General features: G+C 38.7%; 1 protein-coding gene across 1 annotated transcript; it reads left to right on the top strand.

The window, feature by feature from the left end:
* The first annotated feature begins 810 nt into the window (after nt 1–810).
* Nucleotides 811–23763, top strand: PRPSAP2 (phosphoribosyl pyrophosphate synthetase associated protein 2). Its single transcript, XM_007060054.4, has 10 exons — nt 811–950; nt 2484–2536; nt 3167–3233; nt 4238–4410; nt 5490–5605; nt 9775–9830; nt 13867–14015; nt 20012–20082; nt 22301–22447; nt 23098–23763. Exons 1-10 carry the CDS (start codon nt 832–834, stop codon nt 23254–23256), a joined length of 1110 nt encoding a protein of 369 aa, XP_007060116.1. The 5' UTR covers nt 811–831; the 3' UTR covers nt 23257–23763.
* The last annotated feature ends 1508 nt before the right edge of the window (nt 23764–25271 follow it).

The raw sequence follows: 25271 nt of genomic DNA, 5'->3' as shown, positions 1-25271 counted from the left end.
TGTTTGTTTTTCTCTGTGGTGTTTCCATAGGAGCAATTCTAGTGTTGAAGAATGACAGCAGCTACGTGACCAAGTGGATGCATTGTACAAGAGGGCATTAGTTACATCTGCCAACTTTATTGGACTCTTCCTTAAGTTCAACCCTTATTTGTAAGTTTATAATTTATTGCAAAATAAGCAAACATATACAGTGCATGTGTAGTATGTACATATAGAGGCTGTTGTAGTGGATTTAGCACAGAACTGGGAACTCCATTCTAATAACAGTCCTGTCATCAATTTGATGGTGTAATCTTGGAAAAATCACTTAATTTTTGTTTTTTCTCCCAGCTGGTGAATGACAATGGCAGAAAGTTAATTAGACAAGCAGATAAAAATGGTAGGCTAACGATCTGCCCTGTCAGCTGTAAACTGAGGAAGATGATTAAAAATTTTGTAGAATTTTGATATGATCTGGTGGGAGTTTGAAGAAACCATTCTTGGTGCCTTTTTGCTAGATGCTGCCATGAGTGCTGAGGACAAGACGAGGTAGAGAAGACAGGCTCCACTCACGCTCCTTGTGGTTTGTTGCTGGGTGCACTGTTTAGTGCCCAGATCTTTAAAAAGAGTAATGCTTATGTAGCATAAAGGAGTGTTGTAAGGATTTCATCTTTGTAGTATTGTTCTTACTTTATGTTTTTACTAAACAATTCTGTATGAGGATGCAGGAGGATGAATTAGTTTGCAGCCCATATCCAAAGGAAACTTGTTTCTACAGTAAATATTGTAATGCTTAATATGTCTTTTATTTTTTTGCAGTATTTTAGAAGTGGAAAAACAAAGTAGGTTTTGATGTTTTGTGTGGCATCAACTGAAATAGGAGCCATCATGAATATAACAAAGGGTGGGCTGGTGCTGTTTTCAGCTAATTCCAATTCATCGTGCACGGAACTATCAAGGAGAATTGCTGAGTAAGTAATATCCAGTGGTTAGTCTGTGCTGCCATCACAGCAGTGTAGGACATTGGTCCAGGTGGGTTGGGAGTAGAGATCAGTCTTCAGCAGATAAGAATATTTTGTAAAGTTACTTAGTAAAACTGCGCCAATGTTTGGAAAAATAAAGTTACCTACAAGGTACACAGTCAGTACAATAAATCTTTGTTCCTAATCAACTAAACTTGCATCTCTGAAAATAAATATTATAGATGTCTGTTTTAAGCTATCATTTTAAAGAACTAATTAGGGAACTGTGCCCCAGGGCAGACTGTATTACATGTAATAAAGGCGTTAAATCGTGACGCTCAGTATAGCAAGCTGGGAGAGGTTTGTTGTTGAATCACCTTGTCCTGGCATCCATAGCAATTAACAACTACATGTAGGGTAGTATGGACCCTGACAAGCCTTTTTTCATTACTGTGGGACATGCAAATTAGAGAACACAATTTCCAGCGGTAGGTAGTCAGTGTCAGTACCTCACCTAAAACCTTTACAGTAGCTGAATTTTGAAAAGATACGGTGTAATTTATTCACTATGTAATTTATTCACCAAATAACAAAGAAAACATTTATGTTTGGCCTGTTCATTTGCAAACTGTGAAAGGCCACATTAATATTGTTTAGGAGACATAAGTTACAAAGGTTTTTATTTGGATAGTGATAAATAATCCTTTATGTTAGAAAAATCCATTGTTTTCTCATTCCATATGTACAATGGCTTTGTTAGTTATCAAGGCTTGTCTTTTCTGCTCAGTACAAATTTATTTAGATACTGAGGATTTTTAGTATAAAGTGCGCTAATAGCTTTGGTAGAGCTATTATGTCTTGAATAAATCTAGATCATACTTCATGACCATAGGCGTGCAAGATACTTTTAGAAATATCAGACGTGGCAGGTCACTTCCCTACAGTCTAAATTAGACGTGACCTAGGAAGAACAGACAAGAAGGGTGCTGAGGGAGGGCTGAGGTTACACAGTGTTTGGATGTGGGGATATTTGTGCATCATTCATGCAATTGGTTCCTTTTTAGTAATTGGCTTTTCTATGCTAATACAGACATATTAAACCATAATTTAACCTTCAAAAGCTTATTAACTACAGCTTTGTCTGCTCTTGCCCTCATTTCACCTCTTATCCAGTCTCGATTGGAAATTTCCCTGGGAAAGGACCTATTTAAACTCAGTCTTGTAAAGCCTCGTGCACATCTGTGACACCATGTAGATGATGATGAGAAACTTTTTGCATAATTTCATAATTTGGAATTATTTTAATGTTCTTGTTCATTTTTTTTTAACATTGTTTTTATTTGTGGACAGGCTTAGATTGACCAGTAATGTAACTCTTGTAAAATGTAGAGTTGTGAGAAATCTCATAGTAAAACATTTGTCCTGTGATTTATGAAGTATAGATTTGTACAGTGTTATGAACATTGGGTTGGGCTTCTTCTTTATTCTGGTCTCCATTCCCTTGGGTGTAATGTACTGATTCTTGCTTTTCTTTTTCTTCAGACGGTTGGGGGTAGAGATGGGCAAAGTTCAGGTTTATCAGGAGCCAAACAGAGGTGAGCATTTAATGGTTAAATAAACCCCTCGTTCTGCCTCTGTGGGAGACAGTATATTACCTAACCTTCCTTAGAATTTATTTACAGAAAAGCGAAGCAGCACTTTCTAACGTTTGTGTTCTCTCATACACGTGAATTTTCACCTCTTGTCTTCCTGCCTTCTGAGGACTGTCGCTCTTCCAGACCACCTGTTTATGTATGTGATCACTAGCATACATCTCTCTCTCACACACACTCTTGTATGTTGTCTCTTTCCAATTAGTTTTTTTTATATTGTTCCTTCATCCTCATTAAATGCTGGTGTTGTCATGCAGTATTATTGGTCAGAGGGTTCATGTATGTAGCCACCATCATCACCTTCCTTAGATACAAAAGGATTAATTTTCAAGTCCTCATGTGGGAACTTACCACATGATTCATGTTATCATTAGTGGGAGTTGTGCACCTAATGCACACAAGTCTGTAAATTTGACCATGAATATTGTCTTCAGTATGGCTATTCTCTTTCAGTTTGAAGATGGAGAAATTTATTTTTTAGATTTGTCTATAGTATATGACGACCTCGTGGAGTAATTCCATGAACTCCTGTTGTATGTTTCTTAAATCTTTGTATGTTTCTCTTCTTGGCAGAAACAAGGGTGCAGATTCAAGAGTCTGTGAGAGGAAAAGATGTCTTTATCATCCAAACAGTTTCAAAGTGAGTAACAACTAACACATATTCTAAAGAAACTAGAATAGTTTCTGACATGGTTTATCTTTAAGAATTCTGTTGTCTTAGGTTTTCTTTTTTTGTACATATGAGAGATTCACAGATGGGCCAGTTCGTCTCTGTGATTTAAAAGGTGTGTATGTGGGGGACCTTCTTATAATGTGACCATTTACTTTGTTTATATTCAGATGAATCTGGATTTTGCTCTATGGGTTTCTGCATTCTTTTGCAATGTACACTCTGTTCCTTACTTTGTTCTCTTTAAAATCTTGTTGTGATCGACTACCCTGAGTGCAGCACCACTTAATGCTTTTAAAGTGGGAGCGCTCTCTTCAAAGCAAATGGCTCATGTGACTCATTAAGCAACATAATAATTGTATGTTCTCAAGAACATACAGAGCTCTACAATTCAAAGGCATACTTCTAGTTTCTGACAGCAGCAGAAATGATGGGGCTGGTTTGCCTGATGATCAGTCCTTCCATGTTAATATATACCACTAAATCTTTTTGTTTAGAGACAGGAGATAGGATGTTAGTTGCTAAATATTTAAAGCCTAGTGTTGGCCAAGGCTTATTTTTGACCAAAATAATAGGAGAATGTATTGTGGGAATCTAAAACTGTTAGTCCTGTCCGTAGTGAAAATATATTCATTCAGTTTTTATCTTGTGGTGCAAAGATGTGGGAGACAAATTACAATGTAGGCCTTATTGCAGCAACATGTTGTGCTGATACGGTCCTGAAAATGTCTTTCTAAACAATGAGGTTGTTGAACAGGCAATGGGAGAAGAAATTATGAAGTATAGTCCTAGTGAGAAATTAAAATAGTATGTCAAGTGCAGTGGCCTCCCTAGGGTGCATATTTGGATTCCTTATAGGGATATTTCAATTGCCAGTTTTTCTTCAAGTCCCTTGAAGCAGATGTAGGTATCACACTGAATTCAGCTAAAGGATATTTATGCGTGGATACAGAACTAGAAACTTCTCATTCCAGGGATGTGAATACTACGATCATGGAACTCCTGATCATGGTGTATGCTTGTAAAACCTCCTGTGCCAAAAGCATTATTGGAGTGATTCCCTACTTCCCATACAGCAAGCAGTGCAAGATGAGGAAAAGGGGCTCCATTGTCTCTAAATTACTGGCTTCGATGATGTGCAAAGCTGGTAAGAATGCAGGATGTTGTGAAATAATCAGGGCATGGTGGGCTTCTGATGTCATTTTTAACTTCTAGACAGCTGTGTGCATTAAACTGGGAACTTCAATAAGAAATAGCTATAAAGATTTTTAGCAAGAGGAAATTTTAAACCCTAGCGAGGAAAATCCAATGTAAAAGCAATACAAAGTGGTGAGTGAAACGCTGCATTAAAAACGAGCACGTCTTTGTAACATCCATTGCAGAGTCCATGCCAGGCTGAGTTGGTGAGATAAATCTGCTGGAATTCCTACTATCCTGGAAGGTGGCGTTCCTTTTCTGTGATGCTGCTGCTGGGTCCCTTCTCTCCCTTCCTAACTCTCTTGGGCAGTTGTATTTCTGTCAGTTTCTCTCTTACCTCTCTGTTGGGTGATCCCACTTACACCTACTTTTAAGGTGGCATCTGAGAATGGAATAAACTCCCCTGGTTCCTCCAGGGCAGTCACCTGCCTGCTTTTTCCCATGGCACCTGTCCTGGGAGCACGTGGATGGTTATAATGAACACTTCATAGATATGCTGTGTAATTGTGCAGTCTGGTCTTGTAGGTTTAATTAAATATTGATTCTCATTTCGTGGGAAGAAGTGTGGGAGTAATTAGAATTTGGGATTGGGAGTCAGGAGTTCTGAGTTGTAATCTTAGCTCTGTCACAATCTTACTGTGTGACTGTAGGCAAATGACTGAGTCTCTGCCTTAATTTCTTGAAATGTGGAAAGAAGGTGGCATGGTATGTTATCTATGGTATGGGGGTGTTGAGAATTTTAGTTAATTTTTGTAAATTGCTCTGAGGACTTTCGTAAAAGGTACCATAGAAATGCAAAGTACTCCTATTTATTTGATACCCCATAATCTTAATGGGAAATTTATTTCCGATGTATACTGCAATAAAAACCATAATATTATTTTGTTCTAGTGCAACAGAATATTCATGTTCTAAACAGCCTTTAGTGAAAACTACAGGAGGAGTAAATTTGGTATCTACAGACAATATTTAGGTTTGTCCTGCTTGTTTTTCATACAGTGGCTTTTAAATGTTACTCTCTTTTCAAAGGTCTAACTCACCTTATTACAATGGATTTACATCAGAAGGAAATACAGGGGTTCTTTAATATTCCAGTTGATAATTTGAGAGCATCTCCATTCTTGCTTCAGTACATTCAAGAAGAGGTGAGCAAGGCCTACTAATGTGTATGAGAGTTTTCATTTCAATGTTGTATTTCAGGTTATCCCTACATTTGTTGGGTTTAGAACATCAGTAAAGATACTATCAAGTGAAATTTAGTAATTTTTTAAAAAGTCTGTTGAAGAGAGGAGGAATCTCATTTTTTTGAGAGTTTTAAAATGGTAGGTTTTCTGTTTTTTCTACTCTTGTCATCAACATTCTTCCCACTCTATAGACACCAAAATAAAAAGTTGGGAGTAGGGATCTTTAATTATGAAAGTGTAAATGTACAGAGCATTGTGCAAATGTTAATTGAGGACATTTTAATAAAATTATAATAGATCAGACTCGAGGTCACCTAGGCAGCATTGTCTAATGGTGAGAACAGATGACTTGTAGTCAAGAGACCTTGATTTGCTACCTACTTAAGAGTGTGGGATCTTGGGAACCTGAACTTCTGTACCCCAGTTTCTCCATCTGTAAAATGATATTGCTCTCTTTTATAAAGTGCCAAGAGACTTGTGGATGTCAAATGCTGTTTTAGTAAAAAATATTTATTGTAACATCGTGCTTCTGTCATTGGTTAATGCCCAGTGCTTTGGAAGAACATGAATGCTTCCCACCCTAAAACGGACACATGGCTACCTGTCAAATGGAGGGCACTCTTCAACCCAGGGGATTGTTTTATATAGGTATAGCTTTCGTCTGTACTAAAAACTCCATGATGCACTTTTGTTATGACATTTATTTTAAACTGGTGTGGGGAAGTTGGCAAATTTATGGCAGTGATTTTTTCTCAGCCAATGGTTAGCTGGTTATATACGTTTGGCATTAGAAAATTCTCTCTAGCTAAGACGGCAATAGTATAAAACTCATCTGCAGATTTTTGGAAGCTGGCAAACTCCTTTGGCAGGTGGATATTTAGAAGGGGTTTTTCTTATTTCACTTCCTTAATCTTTTCTCTGCTTCATAGAATGACTTACAGGAAAGTAAGCTAACTAAAAGGACCTTACATACTTGGTTTCCCAGGATTTGGGCACACTTAGTGCCTTCTAGCCAATCCAGAGGCCTATGTTATATGTGTATCTCTTCATAAAATTGCCATGTAACGCTGATCAGGAATAACTTAATACATCATCTGCATTTCATATTTACCAAATATGCTCTGGATGTCATGCATTTTGAATACTACAGCATGCTAAATGTTTGTTGGTATCTTTAATAGGATGTATTGACTAGTGTGAAATAAGTTCAACTTGAAAAGAATGGAGATTATTTACAAAGAACTTAAACCAAATTGAAAAGGAGTACTTGTGGCACCTTAGAGACTAACAAATTTATTTGAGCATAAGCTTTCATGAGCTACAGCTCACTTCATCGGATGCATGTAGCTCACAAAAGCTTATGCACAAATACATTTTTTAGTCTCTAAGGTGCCACAAGTACTCCTTTTCTTTTTGCGAATACAGACTTACACGGCTGCTACTCTGAAACCTGTCATTAAACCAAATTGTAAAGGTTAAGAGCTGCTGGTGCCCGTTCCATGATAATTTCCCACCCAGATCCTTTGAGAATCGAAGATGAAACTGGATTTTCTTCAACCCAGGATACCCATTAGTTGGATACTATGTGGCATAAAGCCTTCATGGGCTTCATGTTTGTGTATATGTCTGAGCATGCTTATTTAGTGAACACTTCATATCACCTTCACACACTGTACAGTGTGCACATTAGATGTTAGTGACTTATCATAATTCTCTGCTGCTAGGAGTTGCCAGTGCCCATATTTTAAGTTTTGAAGGGCATTGTTGAACAGTTCCAGGTTGTTGACTTTGCTTTTGCATGAACTGAGTAATGGAAATCACGTTTGGAGATTTGGCAGTTAAAAGTGAGACAATCCTGTTTGAACAGAAATAAAGCCTTCAATATGTTAAATGGCATGCCCTACCTTGTCCGTATCTTGCACTGTATGCCTCTTTCATATGGCCTATCTAATTTTACATGGTCTTTAAAGGAGCACAATTACATGGGGGGGAATGGGAAACTTCAGCACTTTTTTTTCCCGGTCATATTTCTTGTATTATAAGCAGGGCTAGTAGTCTCATCTATTTTAATGTTGCCTGACGCTTCCCGTTGTAAGACCCTGCCTTCTGTTGCTTAGAACTTTGCCAAACTTAACTGTTTGGGTTAACATTTTCCATGCTGGGTGTCTGCCTCAAGCTGAATAATTTGGAAGTTTTTAGCCAAAATGGATCATTGTTTCAGAAACGAGGCTAGGGAAAAATACATTGTTTTGCCCATATTAAAACCTTGATACCTTTTATCTAGCACCCCATGCTTTGGAGCAGGGATTTGACATGTGGCAAGGGATGGCCTTGGTGTCAGGGATGTGCCTTTTGCTATGCCGTGAAAATCCACCCAAATTTGGCCAAGTTGTAATGTAAGCCTTTGAAAAATCAATTTAAATATATTTAGTAGAGGCTTCTTGGATTTTAGCCGCTAAATTCCACAAAAATTCTGCTTGCACTGGGCATAGAATCATAGGACTGGAAGGCACCTTGAGAGGTCATCTAGTCCAGTCCCTTGCACTCATGGCAGGACTAAGTATTATCTAGACCAGTGTTCCCCAAATTTGGGACGCTGCTTGTTCAGGGAAAGCCCCTGGCGGGCCGGGCCGGTTTGTTTACCTGCCTCATCCACAGGTTCGGCTGATCGCGGCTCCCACTGGCCGCGGTTTGCCGCTGCAGGCCAGTGGGGGCTGCGGGAAGTGGCGCGGGCTGAGGGACGTACCGGCAGGTACTTGTGATCCACTATGAACCCCAGATCCCTTTCCGCAGTACTCCTTTCTAGGCAGTCATTTTGTATGAGTGCAGCTGATTGTTCATTCTTAAGTGGAGTACTTTGCAGTGGAGTCCTTATTGAATTTCATCTTATTGACTTCAGACCATTTCTCTAGTTTGTCCACATCATTTTGAATTTTACTCCTGTCCTCCAAAGCACTTGCAACCCCTCCCAGCTTATTATCATCCACAAACTTTATAAGGGTACTCTCTATGCCATTATCTAAATCATTGATGAAGATATTGAACAGAACCGGACCCAGAACTGATCCCTGTGAGACCCCACTCATCGTGTCCTTCCAGCATGACTGTGAAACACTGATAACTACTCTCTGGGAATGGTTTTCCAACCAGTTTTGTGCCCACCTTATAGTAGTTCGATCTAGGTTGCATTTCTGTAGTTTATTTACGAGAAGGTTGTGCGAGACAGTATCAAAAGCTTTACTAAAGTCAAGATATACCATGTCTACGCTTCCCACCCATCCACATGTTCTAGCTTGGGGCTGAGGAGGACTTTCCTTGCAAAGGTGTCTGGGCACCTGAACTGTGGGGCAGGGAGCCTCTGTGCTCTCAATGACTGGGGGGAGAACCAGGACTGGCTGGGGAAAGATACTGGAACAAGGAGCCATGGGTGGGGGTAAGAACACTGAGATTGGACAAGGAGCCTGAGGAGGGAGCCAGTGGGGATGGAGAACAGGGATGTGGGGAGAGGGAGTAGAAAGAGACCGCAAATGGGCGGAACTGGAACTGGCTAAGTGTGGAGAATGGAACTCGGATGAGAAGCCAAGGGTGGGAAGAGACCAGACTGGGGCAAGTGAGAGTAGTCATGCTTGGGAGAAGTGAACGGAAGAATTTGTGCCCACTAGATCACGCTCCCCTCCAGAACCTGAAATAGATTCCTGAGTCTCACCATTCCTCTGTTGTCAGCAAATAACTGTGAAACCCTCTGGTTAAGATTCCCATGCCCCTTTAGTGCTGGTCCACTATGATGACAACCTACTACTGCTATCAGTTATTTTGTTTGATCAAGTGGTAGTGGTCTGTGCACCCCTGCTGATGATCCATATGGGTGTCAGTATGATGCCACATGATGGAATTTGAGGGTTTTTTCAGTTTGTTTTTAAAAATGTAGGAAATTACACACAGAAAACAACATTAAAAGAACATTTTTAAGGTTGTAAAATCTAGGCATTCAAAGCTAGTGTTATTTGCTTAAACTTGAAGTATTTGATACTTTAGATATTTTTTTAAATTCTTAAAATTATATGTGGCACTTAATGAGCTTAAATTTCCATAAAAGATATGACATAGTTGATCTCTGTTGTTTGCTACAGATCCCAGATTACAGGAATGCTGTGATTGTGGCCAAATCGCCTGCATCTGCAAAGAGGTAAGTAAGATCTACTCTCTTTGATTGGAGCAAGGAATATGTAACTAACGCAGTTCCTGATTTTAGCATTAAATTCAGGGCACTGGCATATGAAATGAGAGACTCAAAATGAAGGACTCAGATAACCAATTTATTTATACATGAAACTTTCCATATTGTTTCAGTAGTCAGTATTGCCGATACTAATAATTTACAGCACTGTGCAGTTAACACTGGATCCATGTGGGCATAGACTACTTGGAAAATCATTGTGGCCTCAATGACTCATTTTCAGTGAAGCTTTATTCAAAATATTTGAAGTTTTACCAATGTATGTGTATGTGTGGAGCTGTATGTGTATGTATGAATATATAGAAACAGTTTCTATATGTTTATTATATCTGAATCTCTGCCCTAATGTGGGACTTGAAGTCAATGTGAGGGGGATAAATAGAAGCATAGTAGTATAAATAAAGGAACGCTGTCAAGGTTGGCAGGCTAAAAACATCGCTTCTCCATCTTCTGCCAAATCTGTAGAATGAAATATTTTTCTGATTACTAAAGTATGGACAAAAATAACTGATCCACTACCTAATGCACAGTGCTGTTTCTCAGACATTCTGTTTTCTTGTTCTTTTTTTAAATATTGCAAGCAGTCAGTTGAATGTTCGTGAAATTATCTCAGTACCTTTGTTGTAATATTTAAGATATGGCCTTCAGCTTTTTCCAGTTTTATTATAACTTCATTGCTGTTTTAGAGGGTCTTTTAAAAATTTAAAGCATGAAAAAGTGAATCCAACAACGGAAGAACAAAGAGTGTTTAGCATTCTAAAAATATTTTAGGAATATTTATTACATTTAAATATGTATTTATATTTAAATATCCATTGTTTAAAATTTCAACTATGGACGAAGAACAATGGCAAGGCAAATATGATAACTTTGGTCCAAAATGGTTGCTTAATGTGATCATGATTTAGAAAGTGACTGGCCAAATCCTAAATATAGAGAGTTTATTCTCTAGTCTGGCTGAAGTGTGCAGGGTCCAGGGCAAGCTTTCTCTTCTCACTGAGATTAGTATTTTATCACGTTAACATGCTTGTTAAGTAATCATCCTTGATTTCTGGTTTTGTTTATTTATGGCTATCTATCCCTCTGCTCTCTGATGGAATTTCACTCCTTTAAGAAGCTGATAAGGAGTTGGATGATAGTTTAAGAATTAAGGGTGGCTTTTCTGCAGTCACAACTGATTACTTATGGAAGTGTTACCAAAACTTTTATATCAGGTATTATGACTTTGTTAGTAGGAAAGGTTTGTTTTGTAATAAATCAGAACAGTTTCTAACTGGTAGCAGAGTACTAGGAAAAACTCTTTCATGTTTTTTATCTAACAGTATTCTTCATATGAACTAAATATTCCACTACTTGTATTCAATACCTCTTTAATCTGCCTTCCACGTGACCGATGCTATATAAGTGGGTGCACTTTATTTTTTTAAAATAGAAGTTGTTTATAAATAATCATTCTGGCCCCCAGTTGCATCCCTGTCTTGTAATTCAACTTCTGAATTTTACTGTTTTTCATATAAGCTCTTAGCTGCATACTCTTGTTGACAATAATATGAGCAGGATCTTTTTTATTGAATGTTAGAGTGTCTTTATTGTTCTGGGAATACCTCCTTATTGCCTGTAGTGAATCATACATAAAGGCCCATGAGCACAGTGAAATATTAATTCTGTTTCTGGCATCAATTTGATGTCTTAATTATCTGAATTGTAAGTATGCATCTAAATCTGTGAAGCTATAACAGTGCAATTGGATAAAAGATTATTTTTCTGTCCTGAAGACAGTCTAGTCTTTGGCCTTCCATTCCAGAACTGCTTGCATTTTGGTGATGAGTAAAGTGATCCCTTAGTGTTTCATGTGGCTTAATCATGCCTGTTAGTCACAGGTTTGTGTTGGAGGCTGGGCAGAGCTGCCTTTCTGTTCTGGGAGCTCCTGTAGCCATTGTGCACCAAGGAAGCACAAGGTCTTTCAGAGCTTTTGGGCATGCAGGTGTAGAGTATATCAGCTGTACTCCTTAAGGAGATACATGATGCCTATTTTCTCTTGAACAGGCTGGCTCCAGTGTCTGGTGTTGAGGAAAGGTGGGAGGTCTGCCTTTTTGTTTCTCTTGAGGCAACTAGTTCCTGCGTGGGTGTCTGCATCTTCTTCCCCCGTTCCCTAGTTATATTATTGGGACATATTTATACATACCTTCCAAAATGCAAATATAAGTCCTTGCATTTGCTCATGCATGTCAGTTAGTTGTGCACGCAAATAGAGAACCTAAATCCACAATTCACAGATTTGCACAGGAAAATATGAGGGGTTGCATGTACTCCTGTTTCTGTATGTGCATCTGTGGCTGAAAATTTGGCCTAATTAGTATGGCCTAGAAAATATTGAAGGCAACTGTTAGTCAAAATGTTGGTTACTACAGCTGTTTCTTAAGTAGTCATTTGTAAATCTGAGAGAGCTGAAGTGTTCTGTAAGAAAATAAATTGTTTGGGCAGGGGAGATAAATTCTTGACAAAAAATAACCAAGGAAGACAAATGTCAGCTTCAAACAGTTTTTCTTTTGAATGCCTATCTTTGACAGGAGATGGCTTAGTCTCTTTTCATTCAGAATGTTTGTTCAGTTTCTGGTCTCATTGCACAAGTCAGGTAAAAGTCATTTTGCATACAGCCTGAGCTTTATTCAGTTTAGTGTGGTGTCCTGATTTTGCCAGTTAGACTTTGTAAAACTCTTGTTTGTTGAATTGGAATTTTTAATTAAAAAAGCAGGTGGTTGGAATAAAAATCATATGCTGTATTTAAATATTTCTTTAAAAAAATCCTTATTAACTCCAAAGATTGTAAGTGAAAGACTCTTAAATCTAACCTAGCTTGCCAGTGATGCTCTTTCCTTATTTATTGCACTTCACTTGGCTTGTACGATGAAACTGGACGTGTCAGTTCTAGTTTTTCACTTGCTATCCTCCTCCACTCAGCATTTGAGATGCTAATACTGCAGGAAAAATTATATTTCCCTTCTTTTCTTCCCCTGTGCAATCAAACAGTTCACTGATATTTTAAAATTTAATTGAAAACTTTATTTTTAACACATCTAAATTTGTACCCTAAACTCCTTGATATTGACCCTTTACGTAATTCAAGATTGCAGTTGAAGAAATGGTGTATGGTAAGGGATTTTTTTCGTTTTGGAAGTTTACTAAAACTCTGGTTTTGACTTGCAACCAGTGATCCGGCAATAGGTTAAATAGCTGATTACTTGAGTTTTGTTATTCCTGTAGGATATCCACAGTTGCAAACCAGACTGTCTAGGTTATTCTGTGCCGTTTAGTCCACCTCTTATGTTCGTATACTTAATTTTAAATTGGGTATTTATTCCCATTTGAAAAAGGTTTTTACCCAGGGAATGCAAATTAGTCTGAGGTCTTGAATCTGCTGCAGTCAGTTGTGGACCACTGTCAAAAACGCTGCTAGTCTGAGAGACCAGTGTCAGTTTTAAGGCCCAAGATCTCAGGCTCCCGCAGAACTAGAAATGAGGGATGTATACAGTTGGAAAAGCTCACTTGAGATCCCTAGTTTTCAAACGGTATACAGCGTTAATTTCTAGCAACATTGGGTCATAGCGCTGTGGCCCCTTAAACTCATGCCAGAAGTGAAGTAGAAGAGTGTAAGACAATAATCTTATATGATTTTAACAGTTGATTTTTAATTCATGTTGCAGCTGAAAAATGGAAGAAGCAAGATGGTAATTTGAACTTAATGATTAACACTTGTTCTATTACTTGCAAAGGCTTGAAACACTTTGGCAAGACCAGTGCAAATGCTCTCAGGACTATCAAGCTTTTCTAAACCCAGTGATTAGAAGGTGTCTTCTAGAAGTAGTCCCTGCTTTCTTTTCCTCAGTTGTAGGAATCATTCAATTTTTCCTCTATTTCAGAAGTTAAAAATAGGCTTGTGTTGAGTGTTTGGGTTATTTTAACTTTAATGTATTCTTTCCTGCAGGGCACAGTCATTTGCTGAGCGCTTGAGGCTAGGAATTGCTGTGATTCATGGGGAAGCTCAAGATGCTGAATCTGACCTGGTGGATGGTCGACATTCACCTCCTACAGCCAAAAGTGTAGCTGCTATTCATCCCAGTTTGGAGATACCCAGTAAGTAAGTTTGTGTGTGTAACTGCTTATATATTGGATTTTTCTAACCCATTTGAGGATGTTAAAAAGGGGTGGCTGTCAGAAATACACTAGCAAAGAATTACTACAGATACCTTTTTCCTATGGTGCCTATGATTTTCAGCAGTGCAAAACTGTGAGGCTGAGTGACAAGGCGGGTAAGGTATCTTTTATTGGACCAACTTCTGTTGTTGAGAGAGACAAGCTTTCGATCTTACACAGAGCTCTTCTTTAGGTCTGATTGTGTGTCCTGTATGAGTTTGCAATACCTGCACTGACCTGGGTAAATAGACAAGTGAGTTCCTCTGCCTCATAATTTCATTACCTCATATCTTACACATTACTGTAAGGCTGTTTAGGTTTGATTTATTTAAATATTTCATTTGTGTTAACAGTATATAAACCTCCCCCCAAAAAAACTCTTTTCCCTTCCCTTCTCCACTTGAGGTAAATACATCAATTTAGGAAAGTAGCATGGTCCAGCAGATAGAGCATTGAACTCTGAGTCAGGAAACCTGGATTCTATTCCTGTCTGCCACTGACCTGCTGTATGATCTGGGGCAAGTGATTTACTTCAGGTTCCACTCATGATTTGTTTCATTAAAATGCTATGTAAGAGTCAAGAATAATTAAACGAAATTTTTCATGGTGAGAAGAGTATCTGTTAACTGCCACACAGTGCAGAGAAAACTAAACAGCTGAGATGGATATTTTCCTGGCTAAAAAGATTGCTGGCTGAAAAGAATTAATCCCAAGGAATGCTCCATATTGTTGTTTATAAGCTAATTTCATATAAAAATTGTTTGTAACAGGTAGGGTTTCTACATATACACCATGCATTAGACTCAAAACCACAAAAGCAGGAGAACACCCCAGACCACGTCCGTAATTCTGCGCTTCAGCTCTTCTTTCTGCACACACCTTTCTGCTAAAGTAACTCCTCCCAGTACTTACCAGTTGTGGATATTTGTTAGAGTAGCAGTTTAATAAATGAGGTGTGTGATAAAGGCTGCCGTCCATATTGGGGTACAGTTATGGTTGTGTGTATGGTAGCTGTGGTAGTGGTTAGGTGCATCCCTGTGGATTGAAGAGTAGAAGGCATGTACTGTAAAGTGGTGTGGCTTAACTTTTCATTTGTTTGCTGAAGTAGTTTTGTAATATGGTGTGTGTAGCAACTGTAACAGTTCCACAACATTTTTTGTGTATTAATTTCCTAGGCTTTTTAATGTTTTAGTTGGGGTGGAGGGGCAAGATTGTGAGAAAGGTGTTGCTGGTGGACCTCCAGGGTGTGTTGTTCCTGGAAACATACTAGAGCAGTGGTTAATGACAACGTTATCCATTAGAGAAACAAGGTGGGTGAGGTAATATTTTTCATTGGACCAACTTCTGTTGGTGAGAGAGACAAGCTTTCGAGCTTCAGGCCTGAAGAAGACCTCTGTGTAAGCTCGAAAGCTTGTCTCTCTCCCGAACAGAATTTCGTCCAATAAAAAATGTTACCTCACACACCTTGTCTCTAATATCTTGCAACTGACATGGCTACAACATTGCATACAACTTTCTCCATTAACAGCTATGCTTTCTTGGCACTTAAAAACTGATAGAAAAATTATAGCTTCTGATAAAAAAGATTTTTATCTGTGCAGAGGATTTTGTGTATGCTGAAGATTTTGTCAATTGGTCACCTACTGTGTATAAGCTTTCTGTTACGATGAACAGTGGCAAAAAAATGACCTTAGTGCTAAAAATGTATTAAAAAAACAAAAGCAAAAAATCTTACGTAACAGATCTAGTAAATATTCTTCTCTTAATTTTGTGTAGATAGACCAATTTTAAAAAAAAATATACCAGTTGTCAAAAAAGTAAGATTGAAGTTGGTCTGAAATACATCTGTGGATAAAAATGACAGTATTTATGCCCTTTAGCTTTTTAACATTGAAATTTCACACTGAAAGGCCACCTCATATAGAGGAAAAACAGAAACGTATGTTCCGTTTTAAACTAATCTCAGAATGGAACTTTAACTATGGAGTAGCAATTAGTGTCTTCAAAATTACAACAAATATAACCAGCACTGTGATAAGGTTTAACTTTAACATTTGTATTTTTATTTTAGCTTGTGTTTTCCCCTTCCCTTTGTAATTGTGGGAAATAAAAATGAAAATGCACTGAGTAGATGAAGGATGTCAGTTTTTTAAAAAACTTTGAATTTTCTTGCTTTTGTGGGATAAATTTTACTCCTTAACAACCTTTAATATCAGCTAGTTGTTGGACCTGAGAATGATTTAGCAAAAGGACAGACTGTAAACTTATTCACCAGCAGGTGTCACTGCTGTCAGTGAGATTTAAAAGTTTTAGGGAAATATAAATGTACAGAGCAGAAAATGGCAAAAGTAAAGATCCCAAATACGATTAGAGTACGTTTGACTGTATGATCCTGTAATTGCTGAAAGCTTTATTTATACATCTGTTTGTCCTTTACATATCAGTTTGTTCTGTCTCAAATGTAGCAATTCCTTCTTGTAGTCTTCCCAATTCTTGTGATCCCTGTGTGAAGGATGGGTAATTGTCATAAGAACATACCATGCTGCTTTGCAATAGGGCGAGTGGTATAAATTAAGGCAAAGCAGCAGCCTTATTTAAAACTGCCAGCTTTAAAAGTTAGCATGGTTTACAGTCACCGCAGGGCTCTTGGCTCTTGCCACACTGAGCCCACTCTTCTGAAGGTGGCACTTGCTTTTCTTGTCAGGGTCATTGCTTCCAGAAATGCTGCTCACCACAGCATAGGATTGATGGCCATTCAGAAGTTGGAGATCTGTCAGTATGCATTAGCATTAGGTGCCTGTATCAGAAATATAGCCCTCTTTACACCTTGTCAGACATCCAGAAAAGAACTTTGAAGAGAATGCAAAGATGCTAACATTTCAACTGAACCAAGCTGCTAAAGAAAAGGGCAAGTGATGCTGTGTGGAAATATTGCTTTATGATGCTTTGTACTACTTCAGCCTGTTTCATCTGAGGCTCTTACAACATTTTATAGACATTAAAACACAGGATGCTGGGAGGCTTAATTAACTCAATTTTACAGATAGGGAAACTGAGGCAGAGACTTTTCCAAGGTGCCTTGCAAGTCGTTGTGAGGGAATCCAGAAGGGAAAGCGTTTGCAGGTCACTTTACATTTACACTGTACAAACGATGACTAAGTTTGGAGTCCTAACAAATAGTCTTGTGCTTTATTAATGAACGCATGCTTCATGCATACTTGGTCGTTAGATGGGGACTTTTCTGTTAGCAGTTCATTGGAAGGAAACAAGTAAAATGTCTTAACATCTCATATTGTATTGATTGTGTGTGGGTGGGTGGGTGGGGTGGTGCGGGTTGATAAAGTTCTCCTTCGAGTGATTGTGCACATATACAGTCCACTTTAGTACTGCACTTGAGTTGGAGACTTTTGCCAGCAGTACTCCTAAGTGGTGCATGTGCCCCTGCTGTCCTTATGCTCAGAGCTGAGGGCATAAAAGGGGTGTGTCCACCACCTCCCTCTCAGTTCCTTCTCATCGCTTGTGATGAGAGTTGGAGCTCCCCTGTTGCTCTTGACCTGTGGTTATCCACCTTAGACACGTTTTTCTTCTGTATGTGTAGTTAGTTCAATTAGTTAGTTTATAGTCTTTCAGGGGTTATTTTGGTTTAAATCCAGGTGATTTCTCCACAGCAATGTGCCATGTGCAGGTCTGTTATCCCTGTCACAGATAGGCACAAAAGTTGTTTAATTCATTTAGGTGAGTGGTATGTGAGGGACAAATGTCCTATCTGTACCTCATTCCCCAGGAGGACTGAGAAAGGGATTTCCAACTTATGGTTCCTCTTATGGAACAGGCAATGCATCCCTCTTTAGAGCCTGACCCTGACCATGAGAGAGCAGAGAATTTCTTCCCAGGGATTGCCCCTTCAGCAGCCTCTGCTCCAAAGCAGTCTTTGTGTGAGTTCTTCTTCCTCGCCTTTGGCCTCCTCGACATGCTCAAAGCCTTCTGAGGCTGATAGGCTGCACTTCTTTTCTCATAAAAAGGTGCTTAAAACAAATTCTCTGCTGCCGAGTCAGGGTCTGGTTGGAAGCACTGACTCTAGCACTGTCTTTGCAACCACCCTGAACAACAAATGCAGGAAGTTTTGCTCTAGAAGAGGTCACAATCCAGGTTCTTTGACAGACACCTTCCTTCTCCTTTGGTCAGGTCTTCTAATACATGTTTCCTCCATCCTCCTAATTCTGAGAGTGATCATGGAGCTAAAAGGGACATTTGAAATCTTCTGATCTCTCCATCTGTTTTATAAGGGTGTATCTGGGCTCCATCTCCTGATACATCTTTGAGTAGATGAGTTTTGTTTTTTTCGCATCCTTTGGTGTCTAGGGTTTTAAAAGGCCTCGTTTACACATATACTCATGGGACCTGAATTTAGCTTTGTCCTGTTTAATGGGTTCCCTCTTCAAACCTCTAGCAACAAATTCCTTGTAATTGCCATCAGTCAATACCATGTTTTTGATAGTGATTATGTCTGTGAGAAGCATGTCAGAGCTTCAGGTGGTGTTAGCAGGACCCTTCTTTCACAAAGACAAGGTTTCTCTTAGGCCACACTGTAAGTTTATGCCTAAGGTAGAATTTGCACTCCACCTCAACAAACCTATTCTTCTTCCAGTATGTTTTCCAAAGCCTCACTGTAGCAAAGCTGAGGAGAGTCTTCATATTTTGGATGTTCAAAGGGTTCTATCCTTTCATCTGGCCTGAACAGTCTTTTAAGTCATCTCCAAGACTCTTTGTAGCCTTTTCTGATAGGCTGTAACTGGCTGCCCTTTAATCTTATCATATATCTCATTGGATGTCTGACTGTATCAAGCTTTGCTATGATCTAGTAAAGGTTGCGTCTCCTCTGAGAATAATGGCCCTTTGAACTAGGGCTTCATCAGCCTTCCTGAGTAACATACCAATAGTGGACATTTGCAAGGCTGCTACATAGACATAAGTACATAACTTTTCCAAACACCATGCTCTCACTCAGGGTTCCTGGGACAGTGTGAATTTCAGCCAGTCAGTGCTGCAGTCTCTTCAAGTAATCTGAAGTCGCACTGCCTCTAAGAGAACTGTTTATGAGTGACCTACATTGGAATGAATATATGCACAATCACTCTAAGGAGAAAAAAGTTACTTATCTGTACAGTAACTGTTGTTCTTTGAGATGTCATGCACATATACATTCCATGACCATCCCACATTCCCCACTGCTTTGGGTATTGGATGGGGATACGAAGGAATGGAAAGGGAGGTGGCAGCCATGTCCCCTTCGGCTCTGAGCAAGAGGACAGCGGGGACGCAGGCACTACCTAGTGATACTGCTGGCAAGAGTCTCTGATTCCAGTGTATTGGGCATGCACGCACCTACAGTGGAATGATTATGTGGCCAACGCATCTCAGAGAACAACAGTTACTGTGCAGGAAAGTAACCGTTTTTTCATATGCATTTTATGCCATTGTTGAGCCCAGAAATCCCAGTTCCTCCCTAGGAACTGAATGTCATTCTTAAATTTTACTGTACAAATTGCACTGCATACAAGACTTAATGGCTTGAGTTAGCAGACAGCAAACATGTGCCTTTAAGGCGCCAGTCCTGCAAGTTATTTTATAGGTGGATCACTGTGCCCATCCGGAACCCCACTGATTTCAAAGGGATTCTGTGCAGGTGTTTACTCATACAGAGTAACTTGCAGAATCGAGGCCTAAATATTTATAGTTAATATTCTATGTGGAAAGACTCAGTGCTTTGGGCGTGAGACTCTGCTGCCCAAGGAAGCAGAGCAATGATGGTGGAGACAGCTGCTGCTTTGCTTTTATCTATGGAAAAAATGAGAAACGATGTCTAGTGCAAAGCAAGAATTTCCTCATTCATTTTAGCATGTGCAATTTTTCTTCTTTTTTTATCCTTTAATCAGTGCTGATTCCAAAGGAAAAACCACCCATCACAGTTGTTGGAGACGTAGGAGGAAGAATAGCCATCATTGTGGTGAGTGGATGTTTTGGATCAAAACTCTGATAGCTTTGAATTTCGGAATGTGTGTGTATATTTGTGGGTGTCCTTTAAAGTAGGGCTAATTTTGAAGGTTTTCCTATTGTATCTAAGCTAAAATTGTCAAACTCCTGACATGTAAGAGAGCTTGGGGTCACTCTAGTCTTAAATTAAGGATACACAGGGCAAGAATTCAGTGGAAAATCCTATCTTGGTTTTCAATCTCAAAAATTAATTTCCTGATTTCCAAATATAAGTGAAATCTTTGAAAACAACTTGTTTGATTATTTTTTTAAAAATCCCATCACACTCTAGTTCTCTCTCTTTATAATAAGCTTGAAATGGCCTTCCACAAATCTTGCCAGTGTCTAGTTGAAGGGTCATTATTAAATGCTGAGCTGTTGGCATTTGGCATTTAAAACTTTTAACTAGTGCAAAAACATGGATTGTTTGGAAGTTTGCTCACTACACGAACATTCTAAGCGCATAAGGAAGACATTTAGGTTGACTCTGAGGTTTCCTAATATCGTTGACAGGCTCTATTAACTGAGAGCAACTGAAATTGCAGTATAAATCTCCTTGATTATGGGCTTAATATTTCTGTGCCCCTTCAATAAAATGAGTTTAGCAACTTACTTTACATGAATAGAGAGGTTAATTAAGGTTAGTAAAGAATTTGAAGATAATTGAGTAGAAGATGTTGCTAAAATACATTGGATTTCTCTGAAGCTTATGCTCAGAATATTGGTGTAATTGTGTATAGTGGCTCATCAGCTGAGCAAAATGGCAGGCTGCTGAGTCTTAATGGAAAAATTGCATTTAAGGCCATTAATTTCAATTTTCTTTCCACTTTCATAATTTAAATGACCAAGAGAATTTTTAATAACAATTACACACAGGTTGACATTTGAGGGAGTTTAAAAGTAAAATGGATCACTCCCTTCTATCTCTCTGAAATCTTTTTATTTTTTAATAAAATACTTAAGCACTGTTTTAGTTCTTGATGATGGTGCCAACTCTCTCTTTCAGTGTAACTTACTGATGAAAACTTCTGGTGGAACTTCTGAAACTGACCAGTTAATCCAATCCTTGTACTTTAATAGACTCTCAGGGCACTGCTCCTGTATTAAAAGCCAGGAGGATGTCAGTGTGTTGGGGAAGGCAGAGTGAAGAAAAAAGGGCTGGTTAGAAATGATCTTCCACAGCTAATAGATGTTAACAGGGCTGCATGCAAGATGTTAAAGGACTAAAGAGCGTGTGTCAGAATAAAATGGAAGAAAGGATGGACCAGTTTCTTTGCCATATTAACTAAACTTTGGGTAATGATTGAGGTGATTTGGAAAAGCTTTTCATAATGACTGTAAGTTTTGGGGTCCCTGTACATCATCTTGAATTAATGGCCATTTTGTCTTTTAACTGAAGGCTTTCCACATCTTTTTAAAATCAAATGTTTTATCCCTTGTTGAATTTCAAAGTTCAAAAATAAAAAATTATTCCAGGTTTTTAACTGTCCTATGGGAATATTTATTACTGTTTTATTAGTAAATACATTCTGGGATTTTATTAAATGCTTGGTTTCTTCCCTCATGCACCCTCCTGGTTACATGACTGAATCTTGCTGTATAGGTTTTAAAAATCCTCTTGTGCTTTAGTGAAGAATACTGCAATTAATTGTCCAAAATACACGATAGACGCAGAAAAGCAGGATCTGGCCCTGATAGTGTCTACTGAATGGGTCGCCTGAAACTCTGTCCAAGAGAGTTTTCGTAAGGTGAAAGCCTGGTAGCTGGACTCTGTTGCATCATTTCAGAGAAACAAAGTTTCATGAATATTAACACTGCAGATCTAGACGTGCCAATGACATAAAGACTGATGTTGTCTTAAAGGACGCTGGAGAAATTGCATTATTCTTTGGGGTTTTAATATAAAACGTTATTAATTTGAGAGCTTAATGTTTGGAGTAACTTTTTCTATAGGGGAATCTTTGGTGTCATATTTAGAGCCATGGCAATTCTCCTCTCCCACACTCTGTTCCTTGAGCCCCCAAATAGGATAGTAAGGGTTACTATCAGTAAATTAATAATATGGTTTGTATGTAGACTAGAGAAATCTACTTCCTTGACACCAGTAGAATTACACCAGATCTGTCTGCCTCTGTTGCATGGCCCGTTTGAGGAAGTGTGGAGTCTTCATTGGCCTGGTCCTATTTTGACAGGATGACATTATAGATGATGTTGACAGCTTCCTCGCTGCAGCAGAGACGCTCAAGGAAAGGGGAGCATACAAGATTTTTGTAATGGCGACCCACGGCCTGCTGTCTTCAGATGCTCCCAGGTTGATAGAAGAGTCTGCTATTGATGAAGTAAGTGTGGGGAGGATGGGCTAGCTTCAAAGTTCAGAAGCAAACCAAAATGATGAAAACTTTTCAGAAAATTCAGCCAGCTTTAAAATCCCCACTGGTTCGGCTCCTAAAATATTTAATATTGATTTTTACTAATTACAATATCAATTACAAATTTCAGGAACAATACTGTGGCTGTTTGTTCCTGGCTTCACTTTTCAGTACAGATTAAGGTTTTAACATATAATTATTCCATTTTTTAAAGCCTTCATGAATACTTTAGTGATGGGTGCAGCATAATAATAAGACCCTAAGTAAAGGATTGTCAACATATGGAGATTCTCCTTAAGTGAAGAGTAGTGAGTGCATCCCCTTGTGTGTGTTTGACAGGATAAAGGCAAGGAAGGACTGTTTCTTTAGCATTCATAGATAGGTGAGTAGGTAGGCATCCAACAGCAATGAATAACCTTTCACAAGGCTATGATCCCGTCCATAAACAGTCACAAAAGGACATCCTGCTTTGCATCAACCATTTAACTTTCTCGGGATCTGGAGGGAAGAACTTGCCTTTTCAGACGCTGATGTGATAGGGTGCAGATCAGAAACTGAAGGGAAAAGATCAGGGAAAAATCATTTCCACTGTGACGGTTTCTCTCTTTTTCTCTCTCTAGGTTGTTGTAACCAACACGATTCCACATGAAATACAAAAACTCCAGTGTCCCAAAATTAAGACAGTGGATATCAGTATGATCCTCTCCGAAGCCATTCGCAGAATCCATAACGGGGAGTCCATGTCTTATCTTTTCAGAAATATAGGACTAGATGATTAATCTTTTCTTTTTATTCTAAAGAAATACCAAGGGCCAAACTGGAATTGTATAGAAAACAAGCTGTGAAGCATCATGCTTACCTTAATATTTCAATTGAGTCATTTCTGTTTTGTTGTTTTTCTCGGTTTAAATTTGAAGGTAGACCAGATTTCAAGAGCTATTTTTCTTTGCAGTTTTTGAAAAAGACCCAAAAGTTTTCCAAAAAGAAAAAAAAAAGTTGTTCTAGTTGCTTTTAGGTTAGTTGCACTATGTGTGGAAAACAAACACTTGAAGCAAGAATTTAGCTCATAAACTAAACATTCCTTCCCCAAAGCTGCTTGCTACAAGTGCTTTAAAAAGTTGATAAAATGAAGTGACTGTATAATATTTGCATTTTAAAAGCCAAAAAGGTTGTACTGTTGTATGCAGTTAAGTGACATTTTGTAGAAGTGCTTTTATAGAAAAGCATATGAAATATGCACCTGTATTTATTTTCTGCAACAAAGAATAAAGATTTGTTTTGTGTGAGCTTTTTTAAAAATGTTTATTCAGAAGTTACTTGCATTTTAGAATGTGGCCCTATCAAAAATTGCCATTTGCGGGTGATGTGATGTTGAACAAAGTTGTAAGGTTTGGTACATTTTCCTTACTAATATAAGCTGAGCGAGCATACACGTTAGGGAAGATAATTGGCTTTATATTGTTGCTGCTTTACTGTAAAAGAACAAAAGGGGTGGGGAGGAAGGAAACAAATATTTTACCACTTTTTGGTTGAACTGCCGTACTTCACTAATTGTATAGACAGACAATAGTATGTGGTTTTATTTGGCAACGGAGGTGTGCGAGGCACTTTACAGACGAGTAGACAGGGCTCATCTATCATAAATATGTACATTATTTATTATTCACTATCATGGTATCAATTTCTGCTCCGTGTCTTGCTGTTGACCAAACTGTTTGTAACTTGGAAGGCTTGGCCTTCCTTAACATCCATTACCCACACGTGTGTTTTTCACACATGCTTCGTTAGATCAGTCTGGAGCCATTCATTTGCTGAGTACGCTTTTTGAATGCTGTTTACAGGCAATGGCAAATAAATATTGCTCTGCTTCATTAGAGATGAGTCGTGTCAAAAGCAATAAAATAGTGCTTCCTTGGGTTTTTTCCAGCCTGCAAGTGTGCTAGGAGGGTTGGACCAGAGACAGGCACGCAAAGCAACAGCACTGGGTTCGATCTTAGGTTTCAGGCCATTTATGTTATGGAATAGAAACACAGGCCTCTACCACTGCTTAAATCACCAAGCCCTTGAATTGTGCTGGTACCAGGAGCCTTGAGCAAGTTTGGCATACTCTGGAGGGAAGATAGTGGCGAGTTTATACACAGTCAGTTTAGACAATGTATGAGAGTCATGGAGCTTAAAGGACCCCCCCGGTTCTGGCAAGGAGGGAATTAAGACCATAACCTCTTTGAAAACTCAATCCAGTTTTGGATATGTGTTCCCAGCTCAAACTCTTGTCTATAGTTACACAGGAATAAACTACATTGCAAGATAATTCAAGTTAGAAAGGTAAGTATTCAAAAGTTAGGAAATGCCAGAATGAAGGTTGCCTGTGCAATCTTAATTAAGCCCCCTTGTGGGTAAACATTATAATAGTCACTAATTACATGATTACATACTGTCTTTTTTCCCCAAGGGATGGAGCATGCTCAGTCCTGTCACACACAGGCGCTGTAAGAGGCTTGAACATGCTCAGTGAGGACAATCTTCAGAGACTTGTTAAAGTCTCTACTGAGTATGTACAAACTGCATTTTTTTTTTAAAAAGCTTATAACTTGGCCAAATTTAGGTGAGTTTTCGTGGGGATGGAAAAGGCACATCCCTGACATAAAGGCCACTCCTTACCGAACTTCAGGCCCCTGCTCCAAAGCACAGGAATGCTAGAACATTTGAAAGAAAAGTTCTCAAGAATTTTTTACCATGGGCAAAATATAAACATCCCTAGCCTTGTTCTCATACAGCTGAACTGCTGTGGCTG

The sequence above is a fragment of the Chelonia mydas genome, chromosome 10 (assembly GCF_015237465.2).
Source record: "Chelonia mydas isolate rCheMyd1 chromosome 10, rCheMyd1.pri.v2, whole genome shotgun sequence".
Classification (NCBI taxonomy): Eukaryota; Metazoa; Chordata; order Testudines; family Cheloniidae; genus Chelonia; species Chelonia mydas.
The sequence above is the reverse complement of the archived record's forward strand: the minus strand, read 5'-3'. Positions and strand labels throughout refer to the sequence as shown.